The sequence below is a fragment of the Oncorhynchus kisutch genome, linkage group LG17 (genome assembly GCF_002021735.2).
Source record: "Oncorhynchus kisutch isolate 150728-3 linkage group LG17, Okis_V2, whole genome shotgun sequence".
In the NCBI taxonomy this organism is placed as follows: Eukaryota; Metazoa; Chordata; class Actinopteri; order Salmoniformes; family Salmonidae; genus Oncorhynchus; species Oncorhynchus kisutch.
Genome location: NC_034190.2, coordinates 56,488,788 through 56,509,948, shown reverse-complemented (window position 1 = coordinate 56,509,948; position 21,161 = coordinate 56,488,788). Strand labels below are relative to the sequence as shown.

Genomic DNA, 21,161 nt, shown 5'->3' with positions numbered 1-21,161 from the left:
ATCTTTCGAAAAAAGTCTGAAAGTATCTTAAATAACCTATGGTGCCTCCATAAAAATAATAATAATAAAATAAAGAATTCCACTTCTCCTTTCCCACTAGCACAGACTTTACTGATAAGTACTTTGTTGGGGGAAAATGTTATTGATACAATTGTGATGTGTTGTTGTCTCACCTAGCTATCTTGAGATGAATGCACTAATTTGACATTTCTGTGGATTAGAGCATCTGCGAAACGACAACATTTTTCAATGTAAATGTGATAGGAGAAAACTGAGGATGGATCAATGATGTTGTAGTTACTCCACAATACTAATCTAAATGACAGTGAAAAGAAGGAAACCTGTACAGAATAAGAATATTCCAAAAAATGCATCTTGTTTGCAAAAAGGCACTAAAGCAATACTGCAAAAAACGTGTCAAAGCAATTGACATTTTGTCCTAAATAGAAAGTGTTATGTACGGGGAAAATCAAATAGAACACATTACTGAGTATCACTCTCCATATTTTCAAGCACGTTGGTGGCTGCATCATGTTAAGTGTATGCTTGTAATCCCAAGTACAGGCAAAATCTTAAAAGGAAAACCTGGTTCAGTCTGCTTTCCACCAGACACTGGGAGATGAATTCACCTTTCAGCAGTACAATAACCTAAAACACAAGGTGAAATCTACACTGGAGTTGCTTACCAAGAAGACAGTGAATGTTCCTGAGTGGCCGAGTTACAGTTTTGACTGAAATCTACTTGAAAATCTAAGGCAAGACCTGAAAATGGTTGTCTAGCAATGATCAACAACCACTTTGACAGCTTGAAGAATATTAAAAAGTATAATAGGCAAATGTTTTCCATTTATCAATGTGTTATTCAATGCGTTTCTATGGGCCAAATTCAATATTGTATCAAAAAATAAAACAAAGGGGTCCTAAAATTCAAATAACTAAATGATCCACGGTATGACCATATGTTAGTTTAGTAGAACCCACCCCCAACAGCTTAGACTTTTAGAGGTTTAAAATGTTGGTGCTTCCATTTAACACCAAACCCGCCTTAAACCAGTCTGAGCTCTGTTAGCTCAAATGATATCTCCTTAACTCCCAACACCAATGCTTATAACCAAGTTTGCTACTTTGCTAATTCTCCTGCTTGTTTTCCCACAGCCATCCATTCAAAACTCCAAAACTCCAGGGAGCCTTGTCCTGTTCTGCCCTCTGGCCAACTGTATAGGAAACCCACTCCCTTCCAGGAGAATGAGGGATGAGAATGGTGTATTTGGAGAGAAAGAAAGGGAAACAGCCTTCAACAGAGGAAGAACCAGCCTAGGCATCTTCATAATCTACCACAGAAGCCGTCAAGCAACCACAGGGACATCCTCTGTCTCGTTCTCTCTCTTCTCCTCTCTTCCTTTCATCCTCATCCCTTCTTTCTTTCTCCTCTTTTTCTCTATATTTTCTTCCCGTGGAGGGCCCGCTGACAGCTCAGACAGCCAGACTCCTTAATTCCCCCTCTTATTCTGTTAATCTGTCATCTTTATCAGGCTGGGGGGGAAGTGGTGTGGGACTGGGGAAGCGGGGGGGGGGGCCTGGAGCTGTGGCCCCCGATCAATCTCCACATTACAGCTGACAGAATGGTGCTAATGACTTATTGATCCCCCCTCTGTGAGCTGGGCCTCCGCCGGCCCTGAAAGCCCCTCATTGATTGGCTACGGACCGACGGGGGGTAGGGGGAGGGAGGATCTTCCGTTCATACTGAGAGAGGGTTCACCACCGCCACTGCCGAGCCACACACTTGCATTAACACACACGCTGTTCCTCTCTCCCACAGCGCAACCTCAGGGGAGCAGAGATAAATGGGGGGGGGGGGGGGGGGGGGGGGGGGCAACGGGAGAGATTAGAGATTTGGGAGTGATTTTTATTTTAGTTTTATCTAGAATAACCCATGAATTTATAGGAGAGGGCTGGGTTCACCCACTGTATATCAGTGATCAGGGTGCGTGTGTGTCAAAGTTTTGATGCCCAGATAAATGTATCACAGTGGTACATGAATTCTATGATGGCATGATGGCTAATATGCAAGATCACCAAGAGTCCTCTGAGTTGTTTCCAGTCACAGAGTGAAGCAAGGCTGTGTTCTAGCACCAACTGAGATCCACTTCAACTACCGCTTTGATGGGGGGCTGTTCAACCTGAGGAGGATGCATGCCAACACAAAGGTTGAGGCGGTGACTGTCTGCGACCCAGAGGTGGGTAGTAATGGGCTACAAGTAACGCGTTAGATGTACTTACACTAGTCCTTGTCTAGTTACTCTCTGTGGGCTGTACTTGTACTCTTACTCAATTAATTTCTGAAGGACGTAGTTAACTTTTTACTCTGTTCCATTTTACCAAATCACTTCAGGTACATAGCTTTATATTATTATATCTTCGCTGTCAGATTAAAACCTTGTCACTCCAAATGTTATTTGTATTTTTTTTTTTACATGAATCGGTACTATTGGTTCCCCCTTTACGTGTGTAAGAACGTTTCACGACCCCCAGTAAGCTTGTTGTGCTTACTGCGATGTGCTTATATAGCTACTAGAAATAAATGAGTGGCACAACCGAGGGGGAGGAGAATGGGCCAGCCAAGAAAATAAAATACCCTTCAAAGAGGAAAGGAGAGGTCGGGAAGAGGAGGCTGGAGGGTGTATCCTACCTAGGAGAAAGATGATTTGAGTTGTCTATGGCAATTATTATCTGCACTGTTTGATTATTTATTACTTACATGATTCTTAACTGAATACCTACCTTGATGTTTAATTCCATCCGGAAATGTGTCTGATTTGCATACTAGTAACATGATTGTGTAACGATGTGTGCTGAGAGTCGGGAAGCAAGTTCAGGGAGTGAGTGTTGAAATAAATAAATGAAACCAACACGTAACACAAACAACGCACAGACATGACCCAGGAACAGAAACAATAACACCTGAGGAAGGAACCAAAGGGAGTGACATATATAGGGAAGGTAATCAGGGAGGTGCGCGTAACGATGGTGACAGGTGTGCGCCATAACGAGCAGCCTGGTGACCTAGAGGCCGGAGAGGGATCACACATGACAGTAGCCCCTCCCTGACGCACGGCTCCAGCCGCAGGATGCCGACCAAAAAGATGATCCCGGGGATCAGGAGCAGACCGGTCACCTCTGCTGAGGCGCGGGAAACCTGTCAATCCGACTGAGATGAGGGAGCCTGGCGATCCAGCTAAGGCATGAGAGCCTGATGAACCGGCGGAGGCAGGGGAGCCTGGCGATCCGGCTGAGGCATGAGAGCCTGATGAACCGGCGGAGGCAGGGGAGCCTGGCGATCCGGCTGAGGCATGAGAGCCTGATGAACCGGCGGAGGCAGGGGAGCCTGGCGATCCGGCTGAGGCAGGGGAGCCTGTTGATCTGGCTGAGGCAGGGGAGCCTGACAATCTGGCTGAGGTATGAGAGCCTGATGAACCGGCGGAGGCAGGGGAGCCTGATGAACCGGCGGAGGCAGGGGAGCCAGACAATCTGGCTGAGGTATGAGAGCCTGATGAACCGGCGGAGGGTGGGGAGCCTGGCGAACTGGCTGAAGCATGAGAGCCTGTAGCGGATCCCGGACCTGACATCATTCCCACTGACACAAAAAACACTCCCTGATGCTTCGTTAGGTGAGGCGTTATTCTGTATAGATGTGCGCTGAGAGTCAGGAAGCAAGTTCAGGGAGTGAGTGTTTGAATAAATAAATGAAACCAACACATAACACAAACAAAGCACAGACATGACCCAGGAACAGAAACAATAACGCCTGGGGAAGGAACCAAAGGGAGAGACATAGATAGGGAAGGTAATCAGGGAGGTGATGGAGTCCAGGTGAGTCTGATGACACGCAGGTGCGCATAACGATGGTGACAGGTGTGCACCATAACGAGCAGCCTGGTGACCTAGAGGTTGGAGAGGGATCACGTGACAGATTGATAGTGAAATGGCGATATTGATTGTTTGTCTGTTGCAATACATACCTGATCCTCCTTGATACATTCTGAGTAAAAAGTGAAACATCATACTTGGTGTTAACCTTTTTAGTAGGCTACGCATTCACCATGTACTTAAAATTAGATTGTGAAATCCATTTTCGTTAATGCTATTAAAATTGTGAAACTATTGCAATGTCTCAAGTACCGTTTACGTTTTTATGAAATTGAGTACAGTAGCGTTTCCATCCGATTTGCGACAGATTTTCACGCAAGTACTACAAAATTCACATTACGAAAATATGCACATTTTCCCTACAGTGATGTGCTTCCACCAAACGGACTTGTTGCAGACACAAAATGTACTTTTTCGCTTAAGTTTTCATGTCCCGGATAAAAATGTAATGTTCAATGAGTTTCTATTGCATTTGCATTAAATAGCAAATGTGCACATGCCCTCTCGCCACCAGCTCACAGATACAGTGTGGGTAGGCTAGTCTGCATGATGAGATTAGGGGATTCAAAAAAAAATGTATTTGTGAAAACAGCTGTCAAGCATCGATCATCATGTCACCAGAATAAGAACCTCAACATTTATTGGAAAGGAGCATCAAGCTCTTACCATGCACTTCCACCACCCTGTGAAGTTCATCATCATTTATTTCATATGGAGCCTAATTTTAACTGAATGGTTTCCTGAATCGTAGTGGGAGGACCACACACCATGTCATCGCGTGACTTCAAGTTTACTTCGATATGATGGTTATTAGATCAATATTTGCACATAAAGGCATTTACACCGCCATTTCTCGCATAATTAATTGTATTGACACAAAAAGATCCCACTATGTTGAATGAGCAAATGATCTGCCGGCATTTGTGAAATTGTACCAAAACATCCTGTTTCCATTACAACTATCGTGATTTTTTATATACGGTGTGACTTTACTCATATAAAAACTGTGGATGGAAACGTGGTTAGTGATAAATATTAAGTCCACTTTGAATACGACCGTAATTGAAACTGTACAGCCTGTCAGTCTTCATTGGAGACTACCTGTCCTGGAGGACATCTGCAGGATGGTGCTGGCAGGCTTAAATAATAAATAAATGTCAAATCAATTGCACCAAGTTGTTGTTCTTTTTGTTTGCTGTCACAATTTCGTATAAGGTGTAAAAAATGTCCTAACTAAATTTGGATCTAGCACTTTTCGGTTTTCTGACCGCATAATTGTTTACTTTGACTCGAGGGCTGCTTTTACAATAGTAAATTACAATCTAAGTAACAGTACTCTACCCGCTTCTGCTGCGACCTCTTGTCTGCAGACCACTAGCTCCTGGCTCACCTGCTGATCTGCAGATCCTCATGGACAACTTTTCATCAGCCCTACAATCAGTACAAAGAAGACTGACGTTATGTACCAACCTGACCCTGGTAATCCTTTACGTGGACCCAACCATCTCTGTGAAAGGTCAGAAACTGTCAGCTAAGCAGCGGTCTAAGGCACAAAATCACAGTGCTTGAGGTATCAATACAGCCCCAGGTTCGATCCCAGGCTGTGTCCTAGCCGGCCGTGACTGGGAGACCCATGAGGCGGCGCACAATTGGCCCAGCGTCGTCCGGGTTAGGGGAGGGTTTGGGATTTCCGTGTCCCATCGCACTCTAGCGACTCCTGTGGCGGGCCGGACACCTGCAAGCTGACTTCAGTCGCCAGTTGTACGGTGTTTCCTCCGACACATTGGTGCGGCTGGCTTCCGGGTTAAGCGAGCAGTGTGTCAAGAAGCAGTGCGGCTTGGCAGGGTCATGTTTCAGAGGATGCATGGCTCTCGACCTTCTCCTCTCCCGAGTCCGTACGAAAGTTGCAGCGATGGGACAAGACTGTAACTACCAATTAGATATCACGAAATTGAGGAGAAAAGGGGTTAAAACTGTGGACAAATTCACCTACCTTGGTAGCACAATGTCCTGTGCTGTTCACATAGGCAATAAAACAAACATCAGGATCCCCAAGGCTAGTGCAGCCTTTGGCCATTTGCGAGATTCGGTATGGGAAAGAACAGGCATCAAACTGGCAACAAAACTGAGGGTTTACCAGGCAGTTATATTACCAACCTTTATTTATGGCTGCGAAACCTGGACAGTACCAACGCCATACCAGGACACTTAATCACTTTCACCTGAACTGTTTGAGGATGCTACTGAGGATCAAGTGCCGAAATGACGAGCATTCCCACACTGCTTATGGAAGCACAGCTCAGACGGGTGGGCCATGTGACCAGGGTGCCTGCTACCTGTCTCACTAAGCAGATCTACTTCAGAGACATGAAGAATGGGAAGCGAGCACAAGGTGGGCCCAAAAAATGCTTTAAAGACACCCAGCTTTAACATCGAACTAAGCAAATGGGAAAGCCTTGCTCAGGATAATCTCATCCAGGATGGCGCTACCACCTCTGAAACCAGCAGGACCACAAATGCCATGGTGAAGAGAGAACAGAGCAAGTAATAACAAAGCCGTCGGTCAGGAGACTCTACCAAAGTACCATGTCCAGTGTGCCAAAGAGTGTTCCGGGCTCAGATTGGTCTCACAAGCCATCTGCGCCCTCACCGTACCCCAGACTCAACCCAATGAATCGTGTCCTAGTCATCATCAACCTATGATGGACGTTCAGGAAGTTGTGTGAGGTTTAATAGGAGTACGATGGACCAAGATGGTACTAACACTCCTTTTGAGGCAAATAATACCCTGTTAAAAAGAAATTTGGGCTTTAAAACACACAAACACAAACCTCCCTGACCCCCCCCCCCCACCCCACCCCCCTCCCCGACACACACATCGTCATCTCCTCTATAACTACGTCTGGGAGTCTGAACGAAGAGAAAAAAAGTGATAAAAAAACACCTTATCCGCCCGTTAGAATCTTTCTGGTCTGACCGCAGAGCCAAGGTTTACAGTTTCCACAGGCAGCCAGACGCTAAGCCCGGCGCCCCTGCTCTCTCCCATCCTCCTCCCCTCCCTCCCTCCCTCCCTCAGCCCCAGAGTAGCCAGAGGCCTGGGAGGCGGACGGTGGAGGGAGGAAGGAGGAGGGGGGGGGAGTCAACCCTCCTGTCTGTCCCTCAGATTTAATTAACGGCCCACTCCGGCGCGGAGACGGCCCAGCAGCCTGCTTCCCTTTCCTTTGACTCATGCACACAGACACGGGCACACACACACACACACTCACACACTGCCGCCACACCCGCTGTCTGCCCTCCCCTGATACCGGCACCACACTCATTCATCGCTCTCTCTGTCTCTTTTTCCCTCTCCAAACTTTTCTTCCGCTACACAACCTATCCCCTTCTCTCTGCCTCTGTCTCTCTCCCCTTTACTTCTCTCTGTCTCTCTCTCCTTCTTTACTTATCTCTGTTTCTCTCTCCCCTTTACTTCTCTCTGTCTCTCTCTCCTTCTTTACTTCTCTCTGTCTCTCTCCCACTTTACTTCTCTCTGTCTCTGTCCCTCTTTACTTCTCTCTGTCTCTCTCCCACTTTACTTCTCTCTGTCCCTCTTTACTTCTCTCTGTCCCTCTTTACTTCTCTCTGTCTCTCTCCCACTTTACTTCTCTCTGTCTCTGTCCCTCTTTACTTCTCTCTGTCTCTCTCCCTCTTTACTTCTCTCTGTCCCTCTTTACTTCTCTCTGTCCCTCTTTACTTCTCTCTGTCTCCCTCTCCCTCTTTACTTATCTCTGTCTCTGTCTCTTTACTTCTCTCTGTCTCTCTCACTCTTTACTTCTCTCTGTCTCTGTCCCTCTTTACTTCTCTCTGTCCTTCTTCACTTCTCTCTGTCCCTCTTTACTTCTCTCTGTCCCTCTTTACTTCTCTCTGTCCCTCTTTACTTCTCTCTGTCTCTGTCCCTCTTTACTTCTCTCTGTCTCTGTCCCTCTTTACTTCTCTCTCTCTCTCCCTCTTTACTTCTCTCTGTCTCTGTCCCTCTTTTACTTCTCTCTGTCTCTCTCCCTCTTTACTTCTCTCTGTCTCTGTCCCTCTTTACTTCTCTCTGTCTCTGTCCCTCTTTACTTCTCTCTGTCTCTCTCCCTCTTTACTTCTCTCTGTCCCTCTTTACTTCTCTCTGTCCCTCTTTACTTCTCTCTGTCTCTGTCCCTCTTTACTTCTCTCTGTCCCTCTTTACTTCTCTCTGTCCATCTTTACTTCTCTCTGTCCCTTTTTACTTCTCTCTGTCTCTGTCCCTCTTTACTTCTCTCTGTCTCTTTACTCCTCTCTGTTTCTCTAACCACAGGCCTGTTATGGAAGTTAGACACAGAGTGGGGAGTGAGCTGAATAAAATAACTGATGCTACAACAGAACAGAGAGCAGATAGTACTAGATTATAGTATTACAGAGGTACAGCACTAGAGTCAGAAGTAATGTCTGTTTGGGGGTGCATCTCAAATGCCACCCTATTCCCTATATAGTGCACTACTTTTGAGACCCTGGTCATATAGGGAATAGGGTGCCATTTAGGACCCAGTCTGGGTCTCCTCTGATACTGTCGCAATCCCACGACAGCCAGAGTCACCGTTGAAATAGTTGATATTGAAACAAAAGTTCACACATGACATGATAGCTACAGTGCATTCGATAAGTATTCAGACCCCTTTACTTTTCCCACATTTTGATACGTTACAGCCTTATTCTAAAATGGATTAAATGGTTTTTTCCCCCTCATCAAACTATACACAATATTCCATAATAACAAATATATATATATTTTTTTTAATTGAGCAAATTTATGAAAAATAAATCAAATGAAACATAAGTGCTCAGACCCTTTACTCAGTACTTTGTTGAAGCATCTTTGGCAGCGATTACAGCCTTGCGTCTTCTTGGGTATAACACTACAAGCTTGGCACGCCTGTATTTGGGGAGTTTCTCCCCTTCTTCTCTGCAGATCCCCTCAAGCTCTGTCAGGTTGGATGGGGGGTGTTGCTACACAGCTATTTTCAGGTCTCTCCACAGAAGTTAGATCGGGTTCAATTCCGAGCTCTGGCTGGGCCACTCAAGGACATTCTGAGACTTGTCCCGGTCATTGTCCTGTTGGAAGGTAAACCTTCTCCCCAGTCAGAGGTCTTTAGTGCTCTGGAGCAGGTTTTCATTAAGGATCTCTCTGTACTTTGCTCTGTTCATCTTTCCCTCGATCCTGACTAGTCTCCCAGTCCCTGCCGCTGAAAACATCCCCACAGTATGATGCTGCCACCACCATGCTTCACCATAGAGATGGTGCCATGTTTCCTCCAGACGTGACTCTTGGCATTCCGATCAGAGAATCTTGTTTCTCATGGTCTGAGAGTCTTTTAGGTGCCATTTGGCAAACTCCAAGCGGGCTGTCATGTGCCTTTTACTGAGGAGTGGCTTCCATCTGGCCACTCTACCATAAAGGCCTGATTGGTAGAGTGCTGCAGAGATGTTTGTCCTTCTGGAAGGTTCTCCCATCTCCACAGAGGAAGTCTGGAGCTCTGTCAGAGTGACCATCAGGTTCTTGGTCACTACACAATCCTGTCTCGGAGCTCTACGGACAATTCCTTCGACCTCATGGCTTGGTTTTGCTCTGACATGCACTGTCAACTGACAGGCACAGGTGTGTGCCTTTCCAAATCATGTCCAATCAATTGAATTTACCACAGGTGGACTCTAATCAAGTTGTCGAAACATCTCAAGGATGATCAATGGAAATAGGATGCACCTGAGCTCAATTTTGAGACTTAAAAGAAAGAGTCTGAATACTTATGTAAATAAGTTATTTATGTTTTGTTTTTTTATATATAGATTTGCCAAAATGTCTTAAACCAGTTTTCACTCTGTCATTATGGGTATTGTGTGTAGACTGGTGAGGAAAATATTTAATGTAATACATTTTTGAAGAAGGCTGTAACGTAACATCATGTGTAAAAAGTCAAAGGGTCTGTATACTTTTCGAATGCACTGTATAACATTTGAAACGGTTTATACCATCATGACAAGAATGGTCAAAAAACAATTCAAAAGTTTCTGTCAAGTATTAAAACTTTTCAAAACTCACCATATTCATCTACACTCACCAAAACTGATCAAACCAATAAGGTGTGTTCATTCTCTGTCCTATTACCTCCATGTGTCCCAGTGTTTGCGTTTGTGTGCGTGTGTGTTTATGTGTTTGTGTGTGTACTTGTTTGTGGAAGTATGTGTGTGTGTGTGTGTTCGTGTGTGTGTGTATGAGCACACATCCCCATGTGTGTGTGTGTGTGTATGAGCACACATCCCCATGTGTGTGTGTGTGTATGTGTGTGTATGAACATGCACTACTGTGTATGTGAGTGTGTCTCTCTCTAATTTCACCGGCAGACAGAATGTGAGCCAGTGGCTGATGGGATTGGACTTGTTTACAGACACAGATCGAGCCGCTTAGCCACCCTGTTAAATCTCCCTGTAATGCTCAAACTGACAGATTTTAGGCCCAGGCCCCCTCCGGCGCAGGCCACACCGCGCTCAAATCTCCCTCCTTCCCCCCTCATATCCCCACTACCCATCCCTTTGTGTCTTTCTCCATTAAGATTACCATTCACGAGCTGATTTCCCCATTAAGCTTACCAGCCGATTAGACAGGTCTTTTTGGGAAATTCGTCCCAAACTGGGGTCTAAAAACACTGGGTGTCTGGGACTATAACACCCCCATGTCCCACGCAAATGAGGAAGGATAGGCAGACACCCCTCCATGCCCTCGTCCCTCCACACCTCCACCCCTCATCCCTTTGTATTAGCAAACTGTATGGGCAATTAAGCTACTAGAGGGATGAGCTCAGAGAGACAGTGTAGAGGACGAGGTGTTGGATTTGTGGGATGATTATGCTACATGTATGACCCTCTGACTAATGGGATGAAGAGGAACAGACCGTCCACAGGGGATAAGGATCTGCTCTCTGAATACTGTACTACTTGACCATGGTAAGGGTACTTCATGGGTTAAATCTGAGGGTTGGTCAACTTTGTTGGTAACTCTTGATTAGTTTGTATTGGCTGTTTTAAAGGAAACCAGTTGCAGTTTCTCCTGACCAGACTACTGGTCAGACTACTGGTCAGACTACTGGTCAGACTACTGGCCAGACTACTGGTCAGACTACTGGTCAGACTACTGGTCAGACTACTTTCAGAGTGAGGAACCATCTAACCTCAAGTTGTAGAATCCTGATCTTCCCTTTTAAGACGACCTTTATAAAGGACATTTGACACTAAGGTAAAGGGGATACCTAGTCAGTTGCACAACTTAATGCATTTAACAAAAATGTGTCTTCCGCATTTAACCCGACACCTCAGAATCAGAGAGGTGCGGGGGGCTGCCTTAGTCGACGTCCAAGGCACCCAGGGAACAGTTGTTGTTGGAGGTTAACTGCCTTGCTCAAGAGCAGAACAGCAGATGTTTCACCTTGCCGGCTCAGAGATTCAACCCAGCAACGTCTCGGTTACTGGCCCAACGCTCTTAATCAATAAGTTACCTGCCACCCTTTACAAATGTAACAATGTTTCACCACTTCTTCTGTCATCTGTGACTCACCTCCAGCCTTGTGATCTTTCTTGTGACAAACTGTATAAACTGAAACTCAGCTGATCTAAGCCTATTATTAACCCGCAAACCAGCAGGTCCCCACCTAACCAACATTTGTGACATAGTTTGGGTTTAAAAAATATATATATAATTGCCAGTTTAAAAGGACAGTATGTCCTTGCAGTACAACAAGGCCCTTCCAGACACCTCTGACTACTAAAACATTTGGGGACTTCCGACATGGCTAATCCCTATGATTGGTAGTGTATGTCTGCTGAATAGAAAACACACACACACACACACACACCCTAAACACACATGTGCAAAAAGCATGATATGTAAGTACAAAAAAACAGAAAAGACACAATACAACAGCTAGAGTATCTAAATACCAATTCACTCTATATAATAAATATTATACAAGTATCTATCTGAAAGCATACATAGTCCAACATTCAGTCTAACTCCGGACTAAAACAGCCTAATTTCAAACTAAAACAATCTGATTCGGAACTACTAAAACTAATGAAACAGTGTCTGGTGTTAGAGGTGTTTAACAGTGGGGCTGTAAGCTGTTAGAAGGCTCTTAGCTTAACACACACCATGGTTCCTTTATGCCCATGAAACTGGATTAATGGCAAACAAAGCTATTTATTTAGTGGTCATTTAAAACAGGGGGTTAAGGAAAAACCTGGAGTGCAATAGAAAAGGCAACAAAAATTACATTTAGTAATTGACTTGAGAGCCACCTTCAGGAATCAGTAATAAGCTTATAGTAAGTTCCCCAATCAAACAAATTACAGAAAATTAAGGGACTAATGCATAATAGTGATGAATTACTCTTGCTAATAGAAGAATACGTAACCTCATTACAAATATAAGGAATACGGAGAGAGGAAAATAGACAAACACACATGTATCCTACCTGTGTGTCCTGTGTTGGTGCTGAGGTCGGTGGCGGGCTGGCTCTCGGGCATGCCGTGCTGTCTGGTATGGTGGAGGTTGGAGATGATCGTAGAGAGGTCACTGTCACGACTGAAACACAGACAGAGTCAGGGGGTTAGCAACACATATTGCTTTACATGACACATTAAAACACAACAAGGCACACACACACATAGTAACACAACAAGGCACACACACACATAGTAACACAACATAGCAAAAAGCACAAACAAAACAAAACAAAAAAACTCCAACAGGGGAAAGACACAATGTACCATAACATGGCACAACACAACAGCACATAGCTACAGTTAATTAAATATGTCACATAACAACTCAAAACAGCTCCATTCTACCTCGTCACTCACAACACACTTCATCCTTGGAAGAAAAATCTACTACACAATTAGAACAAAACGTAATGCAGGAAATGGAGAGTCTGATCTACAGCATACGAAAGACCACACAAACGCAAGTGTATATCCACACACACAAACCCACCCATCACCACATACAGCTGTGTGCGCACACATATTCACGCTCTCGCGCACGCACGCACGCACGCACGCACGCACACACACACACACACACACACACACACACACACACACACACACACACCTGTACTGACCAAGAACCTCTCATCTACCCACTGTATTTCTGTATACTGTAGCAATTGGAATTGAAACAGACTTCATGAGTGGCTAATCAACCTGTGTGTCTATTCTTCCCTTGCCTTTGAGGTACAATGCATTCGGAAAGTATTCAGACCCCTTGACTTTTTCCACATTTTGTTACATTACAGCTTATTTCTAAAATGGATTTTAAAAAACTGGGAGACTAGTCAGGATCGAGGGAAAGATGAACGGCGCAAAGCACAGAGAGATCCTTGATGAAAACCTGCTCCAGAGCGCTCAGGACCTCAGACTGGGGCGAAGGTTAACCTTCCAACAGGACAACAACCCTAAGCACACAGCCAAGACAGCGCAGTAGTGGCTTTGGGAAAAGTCTCTGAATGTCCTTGAGTGGCCTAGCCAGAGCCCAGACTTGAACCCGATCAAACATCTAAAAGGTCTGAGTAAAGGGTCTGAATACATATGTAATTCTGATATTTCAGTTTAAATGTTTTTAGATTTTTGGCAGAATTTCTGCACTGTATGTATGACACCCCAATGACAGACTCCTAAGCACCAAGCACTTTTTGGTCTCAACCCTACTCATCTTGAACTTCACAGTAAGATACTTTATTCAACACATTCAGAACTCAACTAAGTCGCTTAAGAGCTTAAAATTAGATTAGTGTTCCCAAAAATTCACACGGGAGAAGAGACCATTTTGTAGTCTCTGTCTAGATACACTACAGTGATTTCATTTATGTATGTACCTCATTGTTTAAAACATTCAAGTGAAGTAAACTGCAGAAGGCCAACTGGAATACTGAGCCTCAGTCAGTCTGATTCGCTAAAGGCCAGACAGTTCAAATAGTATTTTGTTTACTTCAAATACTTTAGCTGCATTCGACTGAGCTTGCCTGGTGCAATGGAACCAATAACACAGTCCCAAAAGTGCAAAACCTGCCCATCAGGCACTCCAGAACTCAGTGAAACTTATTAGGTTACAGGGACGATGCACATTTAGAAACATTTCGGTGAATGTGCCAGTTTGCTAATTTTGAACTGAATTTTGCTGAAAGTATTTGAAAGGAAACTAAACGCCCTCTCTCTCTCCCACAGTGACATCACTGCCCTAGCCTCTTGTCGAGACCAAACCAGAGGAGGGTTTTAGTGGTTGGGGCTGCCAAATTCCCCACCAGCTCCCTCTAACCCAGCAGCAGCAGACATGGACATAAGTGTGTCATGGAGGTACTTCCACTCAATCTGATTAGCGCTCTGATCGCATTAAAAAAGCATAATGATGGAAAATAGGCGCTTAGCATTTGAGGGAATATCCCAGACAAATTTCTCTGTCACTATATGACGATGGGCAAACATTTTGGTTCACTAAATGTTGAATTGGTTGTTCAAGAGTGACGTCCTCAATTGTCTACTTTATTGTAGAAAATACAAAACACAGCTAAATCAGATACAGATACATCTCATTCAATTAAATCGTGTTCCCCTGTTTCCTTACATCTGGAGCATCAAGTCCAACTGAATATGTCCAAATCAAGTTCAGTGAAGATTCTAGTTACATTATAACTTTGTCTAACATGAAAACAGGAGCCATGGAACATTATTGCTAACCAGGAAGAGACAGCGGAGGGTGTCATGGTAACGAGGCAGAGTGGCTGTGGATGGTTCTGATTGGTCAGCACTCCGAGGAGGCCACATGGTTTGCAGCGGCTGGATTCTGCCTTTTTACAGCACAATGATTATAGGCTCCGGCTCGGTAATGCCAGCCTGTCGTGCTCCGAGCTGTTATCCAAATTGTACAGAACAGATGCGGGGGAATTTATTTTGTCTGATTCTGACCACGTTGGGTTACCAGTCGCTTCTCAGTTAACGGGAGTCACTGAGTCAAACTCAAAACAAAACCAAACGCAGATATAACATCCTGTCTGGTTGCTAAGCAAGCGAGGATGCTTTTGTTGTGCCGGGACATCACACTTTCGGTGACACTAGTCCGACTAAGACCTAGACCTAAATCAAAATACTTACAAGTTGTAAAAAATATAACATTTTATTTTTTGATGTCTTTATTACACTCAATTCAGAGGTCTACTTTCATAAGGTTCATAGTCAGACTGCTGGCCAACTCAGATTAGCCATGCAACTCAGGTCCGCACTCATCCAAAATTGAGATCCCGTAACCGCTAGCAACTAAAGCCCCACCTGCTCCCTATCACTCAAAGTGATCGTGATAATGTCACACTGAACTTCTCACTGAGGCTACGGGGTTATTATCCCGTGGCAAAGTAGCGGCGCTAAGCCGTGACAAGCAAGGGCATCGTTAGCACTGGTAATTAGCACACTTTTCCTGCTCTGTCCATTGTGGTTAGCTAAAGAGGGACAGCCCCTCCCCCTGCCACACGAGTGGCCAGGTCAAGGTCATAATCTGTGCCTAGGGCTATAAGGGATGAACATGGGGAGATGTAGCTGTGAGGGGGGCTGGGCGAGGGGGGGGTTAAGACCTAGCCTCCTGACTCAGCTTTCCCTCATGAATTTGAGGGGGGGAGGTGCAGCTAAGAAGGACATGAGCTGCGGTATTATCACCCAGGCCGCACACTGGAGACAATCATCTCATCCTCGGCTCATCCTTAAACTGCTCAATACCCCCCTAATCATCTTCAGTTGGTCCAGCCCACAGGACAGACAGACTGACAGACCAACAGACAGACAGACAGCATGACCCAGATGCTACTACTGTAATAGCCAGGCCCTAATGCAAGGTAACTTTGACATGGATTACTATGGACACTACATGTATTCATAAGCAGCATAGAAAGGAGGTTATTTTCATTGCTTCCTGTTTGAGAATCAGAGAGAATCAGAAACTGGATCCATTTAATCCAATGAGCTTCGGAATCTACTCATCAAAGATGAATACTTTTAGAGAACTCTTAGAGAATATTGTTGTGAGTTTAGCCAGTAGCTAGGTTTCCATCAGATTTTCATTCGGATATTCCCAAATCTGCATAAAAACAATATGCTCATTTTCCCACCAGAGATGTGTTTCCATCAAATGAACTTCTTGTGGATAAAAGGATGTGCATGATGATGTATTGCACATAAAAATACATTTTGCAGTTAAATTCAAATATACTGAATAAAAAATGTTTCCATTGCATTTTCAACTTGTTTGTTGTTGCTTCATATAGCGAGTGTGCCCACTCTGGTAGTGGCATGTGCATTCTAGCCAACAGCACTATCCGCGCGCAGTTGGCTACAGCGCACCAAATGCCTACACGATGAGATTATTATTATGGACAAAAGGGCAAGATTATTTTTATTTGTCAACTGGCAGCCGAGCATCAATTATCATGTCACCAGAATAAGACCCCCGATATTTATTGGAAAGGAGCATCAAGCTCATCACCTTACACTTTTACCATCCTGTGAAGTTCATCATCATTTATTTAATCTGTTGCCTAATAAACTGCATGCTTTCTCGATGAGTCGTAGTGGGAGGACCACACAATGCCATCGTGTGTCTCCAAGTTTACTTCAGTATGATGGTTATTATATCAATATTTGCGCATAAAAAAATTCCACAGACATTTTCTCGTGTAACGGATGTGAAATGGCTAGCTAGTTAGCGGTGGTGTGACCTAACAGCATTTCAATCGGTGATGTCACTCGCTCTGAGACCTTAAAGTAGTTGTTCCCCTTGCTCTTGCTCTGTTTTGTGGGTGTCAGTTGTCGATGTGTGCAGAGGGTCCCTGGTTCGGGGCTGTTACACTTGCATAATTCATTTTACCAACACAAAATATGTGTTGTGCTTGTCTAGCATATTTAGTTTTGTCAACATTTGGAAAGTTTACAAAAAAATGTTCTGTTTTCATCAGGCCTGTCATGACATTTTTTATCCGATGTAATTCAATTGCATAAAAAGGTTGGATGGAAACCTAGTACGTATAACGCTCTCTAACATCCTTTATAATGACTTATAACATATTATAACACTGACCATAAGCATTAATAATAACTCATAAACTGTTATAAAACTCATGAACTACAGCAGGACCCAAACAGAAAATGGCTCCCATAGAAAAGGCTCAATGGGAAAGCTACTGGAACTTCCTCCAAAGGGAGATGGCAGCTGCTGCTCTGACATTACTACAGGAGACACTACTGACACTCTCCAAATGCCATGAAAAGCATCTTCTCCTGGCATGGGACCAGAATAGCGGAGGGTGACCCCCACGGTGCCACGCTGTGACATTGTCAAAGAGGAGCCGAGGTGACAAAGCTGGAGGGCATAGTGTGAGCTGGCACTGGCTGGCACGGGTTGGCAGTCTGGGCACCCCGATGCCATGTCTGACACCACGACTGAGACCGCATTGACAGACAGGGGTATTGGGGGGGGTGGGGGTGGGAGTGGAAGGGGAACGCGCACAGCTGCCATGGTGGGGCAGAGGAGTTGTCACGCAGGTGTAGAGAGACGCAGCTTGCATTCAAAATAGCACCCTATTCCCTATATACTGTAGTGCACTACTAGAGCACTTTAGTCAAATGTAGTGCACTCTATAGGGAATAGGGTGACATTTGGGACACACCTGGAGAGAAGACAGCTTGCTTGGAACAGCTGGTGCCTGCAGGTATGCTGCTACTGCAGCGCCCACCCTCCTCCTCCAACCTCAAGACAACAAACAGACCACACAGCCAGCTCCAACCTGCAACTGCAGGTGATCCACAGCCCTGACTCAAGCCAGCCCTGACTCACTCTTAAATATTACCATGTGATATAGGCTCATGCCAATACAAAGGGAGACGCTTTAATAATCATTGCTGAATTATCCTCATTCTCCGAATGTAAATAAGATGTTTTCTTGAGAGAGAAAAAAAACGAACAAATGTGAAAGAAACTTAGGCTTAATGCAGAAACACGGATTTCGACAAAGAGTATGTTTTGTTTTCAGACAAAGACTTGTGTTTGTATAGCGCTCACATTTGGATGGAAAGACAGTCTGCAACTGTGGCAGAGCAAGAAGAGGGAGTCATAAATAAACCCAGAAATAGATACATAAATAAATAACAACAGGCCAGGATATCTCTTGGGCTTTCCCTGTTGTTCCTTACAGAAGCTGATGTGGGGTCGATAAGGCTGCAGAGAGAGAGGAAAGTACAATGAAATAAAAGAGTCTGCCATGTGGAGGCTTGGTGTGGTTTTCTACCTAGGTTAAACTGAGCCAGAAAATGGTGTCTGAATCTAATCTCAATGTTTATTGAAGTAGATGTATGTTGAATCATTGATCAAAACAAATATTCTCCCAAAGGTCCTATGTGATATCAGATGTTGTTTCGATTATGATCTATTATCTAATATTAACTACCGAGTTGTCGCTTTGTGCAGAGGCCATATTACGTTTTACAAAGTAAATGTACGAGTCCAATGACCATGATCATTTGGGATTAAATTAAACAATTCTTCAAAACAGGGACATAGATTCAAAACAGAACAAGATTCTTTAGGACTTTAAACCCCCCAAAAAAGCACAAGAGTAGGTTTCCTATAGTACATAATCAAACAGCGTTTTTGAACAGCCCCCTGTTTAAGGTACTACCCTCTATATGATTAAATGGAGAGACAGGGAAAACTCTGTTCTTGCTACAAACACCTCCTAATCTGTCATTGGATTGTTGGAACCCTGTTGCCATGGAGAAGCGGTGTGAAAGGAGCAAATAAGTCTTCAGCCTTTCTCCAGGAAGCTTGAAAAAACTTTATGTTCACTAATTAGTGCTTTCGGTGAAAGCCCTTTTCAGGAATTCTTCTGTCGCCACAATGTCCCCTTGCTGGCTTTAACCTTAGACACAATTCACCAAGAACACCATAAGAGGAAAACTTCAAAGGAGTAAGAAAAAGGTTAACCCTAAGCATTTGTTAGCTGTACGTATGTCATACGCGATTCAATGTCAGCATGAACAATACAGTACTATTACAATATTCATAGCTTTTGTTTTAGGAGCAAATTGCTGTCTATAAGGAGAGGAGCAGACACAGGCGAACCTCTATTCATGGACAAAAAAATGAAACTTAAGAAAACTGTCTGGACAATTCTAAGACAATGCTATAACTGAGTATAGGGCTCATACCTATGTCTACCAATTCCCCCACTACACAACTGTAAACACACATCTTTCATTCTTACCTACTGGTTTTATGGAATGCTACCTCCAACAAACTTTATCTTTGCGGATCTGAGGTTTATCCCTCAGCGAGCATTATTGTTGCACCTGCATAAATCAATTCACCACAATTACATTTTCTCTTTCTACAATAGTAAAAAATGACATAAGACAAAATTCTAATTTACACAGTGAATAAATTCCACTTCAGTACATACCAGCCTTGTCAGTTATCGTTATGCTAGTAGAGGTTCAACCTCTAGCACCTTGCACATGAAAAATTAGCTCTGCTATCCAGAGAGGGCCTGGACACCTTGCAGGAAACTAGTTCCACTAACACAGAGTCACAGCGCAATGTTGTGGTGGCTATGTTAGCATCCGGCAGTTCGCGGAAGGCTATGTCTGGTGGAAATGGGTATGGCAGCTTTGTACAATTACCTCTCTCTCTTTGTCCCCCTGCGGAAGGGCCTGCCACCACCACCCTCATGACAGCCTCCCTCCTCCCATTTCCTCCCATGTAATCTCCTTAGACATTTATATTACACAAATAATACTGCTCTTTTCCCTTCAATAAGAAATGGGGGAAACATTTTGCTTTTGAAATAGGAATAACTGTATCGTTGTATATATGAAATAGAAAAACATTACGCACGACTTAGTGAGATTTCCAGGGCTATAGACGTATGTGTTGTGAGGCTTTTTTCTCCAGAGGGTGCCACCTAAAATCCCAACGTCAGCAGGTGGAATTTAGTTAACCCTCTCCCTCAGCATTTTGGAGTCAAAACCTTGTTATCTACACGACGTCCAACTCAAACAATACTCAGGTAGGCTTTGTTTTCCCTTGGGTATAAGACAACTAAGCTACCACCGTCAAATATTTAGTGACGAATGTGATTACCGATTGCCTCAATACACTTGCAAGCCACTCCATGCAAGAACAAAAAAAACGATTGAATATCTGGCTAATCATCAAACACCTTTGTCTCGCTGTATTGGAAGCTTCTGTTTCTATGGTATTTGTTTTCTTCTCAGGATCGTGTCTCCTCCCTATTCTCTGGTTGTGTCTTTGCAGTTTGAGTTAAGGGAGAGAGGGACTACCCCACACATCGAAGACATTTAACCTTTGTTCCAGATGCGCCGGGTTGGACCATTAATCATTGAGTGGGTTCCCCCGGTTCAATCAAGCCTCAGGGGGTTTTCCTGGGTTCTAAAGTGGCTTGGGCACTCTTTGCTTACTCAGCAGGAACGATGCGCAGTTCTCCTGCACTGTTCTGGTGGGCCTACTGAACTAATCACCTGTAAAGCCGATGGCCATTAACATTAATCCGGTTAAAAGATATAGAGCTCTCTAATGAACTTGACAAGTCCTCTTCAAGGATGACAACACCTCAGAAGACCTTTCTGACAACTAGGAAATCCTGTTACTACGTAGCCACAGTACCTAAGCCGGATCCAAGAGCCTATTCCTCTGTGTTATAGCACGTCCACGCGGTAACATCCAAACCATTTAAAAAGTGCTAGGTCAATATCTGATTGTTTCAAATATTTTTGTAATTTTGCAAGGAAAATATGAATGAACGTTAAATGGCCTATAGGTCAAAGTTATTTCACATTAATATTCTTTTAACCTTGACGATGCAACTTGGCAAGGGAGGTCACAAAAACAGCAAACTCCTGATGAAACCCTAAATTGATGTACAAGTGGACCATACCACGTTTTTCAATTTAATCAGGTATTTTTCTGCATCAAGATGAGAATAACATAGTATGATTATCACAACTGAATATGTTGCAGGATGTACCCAAGAGCGATGTGACACAATGTTAGCGAGAATCCTGATGATGTGTGAGGTAGAGAATACATGAGGTAGAGAATAGACACACTCACACGTATGGACAGCATCCTG

General features: G+C 44.1%; 1 protein-coding gene across 3 annotated transcripts in view; it reads right to left on the bottom strand.

Moving 5' to 3' along the window:
• The window catches only part of LOC109907955 (sterile alpha motif domain-containing protein 11), a 91,595-nt gene that overhangs the window by 49,701 nt on the left and 20,733 nt on the right, over nucleotides 1-21,161 (bottom strand). For all 3 annotated transcript variants that reach the window (XM_031794125.1, XM_031794124.1, XM_031794126.1), the window contains exon 4: nucleotides 12,450-12,559. In XM_031794125.1, coding sequence (XP_031649985.1) covers nucleotides 12,450-12,559 — 110 coding nt within the window. The remainder of the gene's footprint in view (nucleotides 1-12,449; nucleotides 12,560-21,161) is intronic.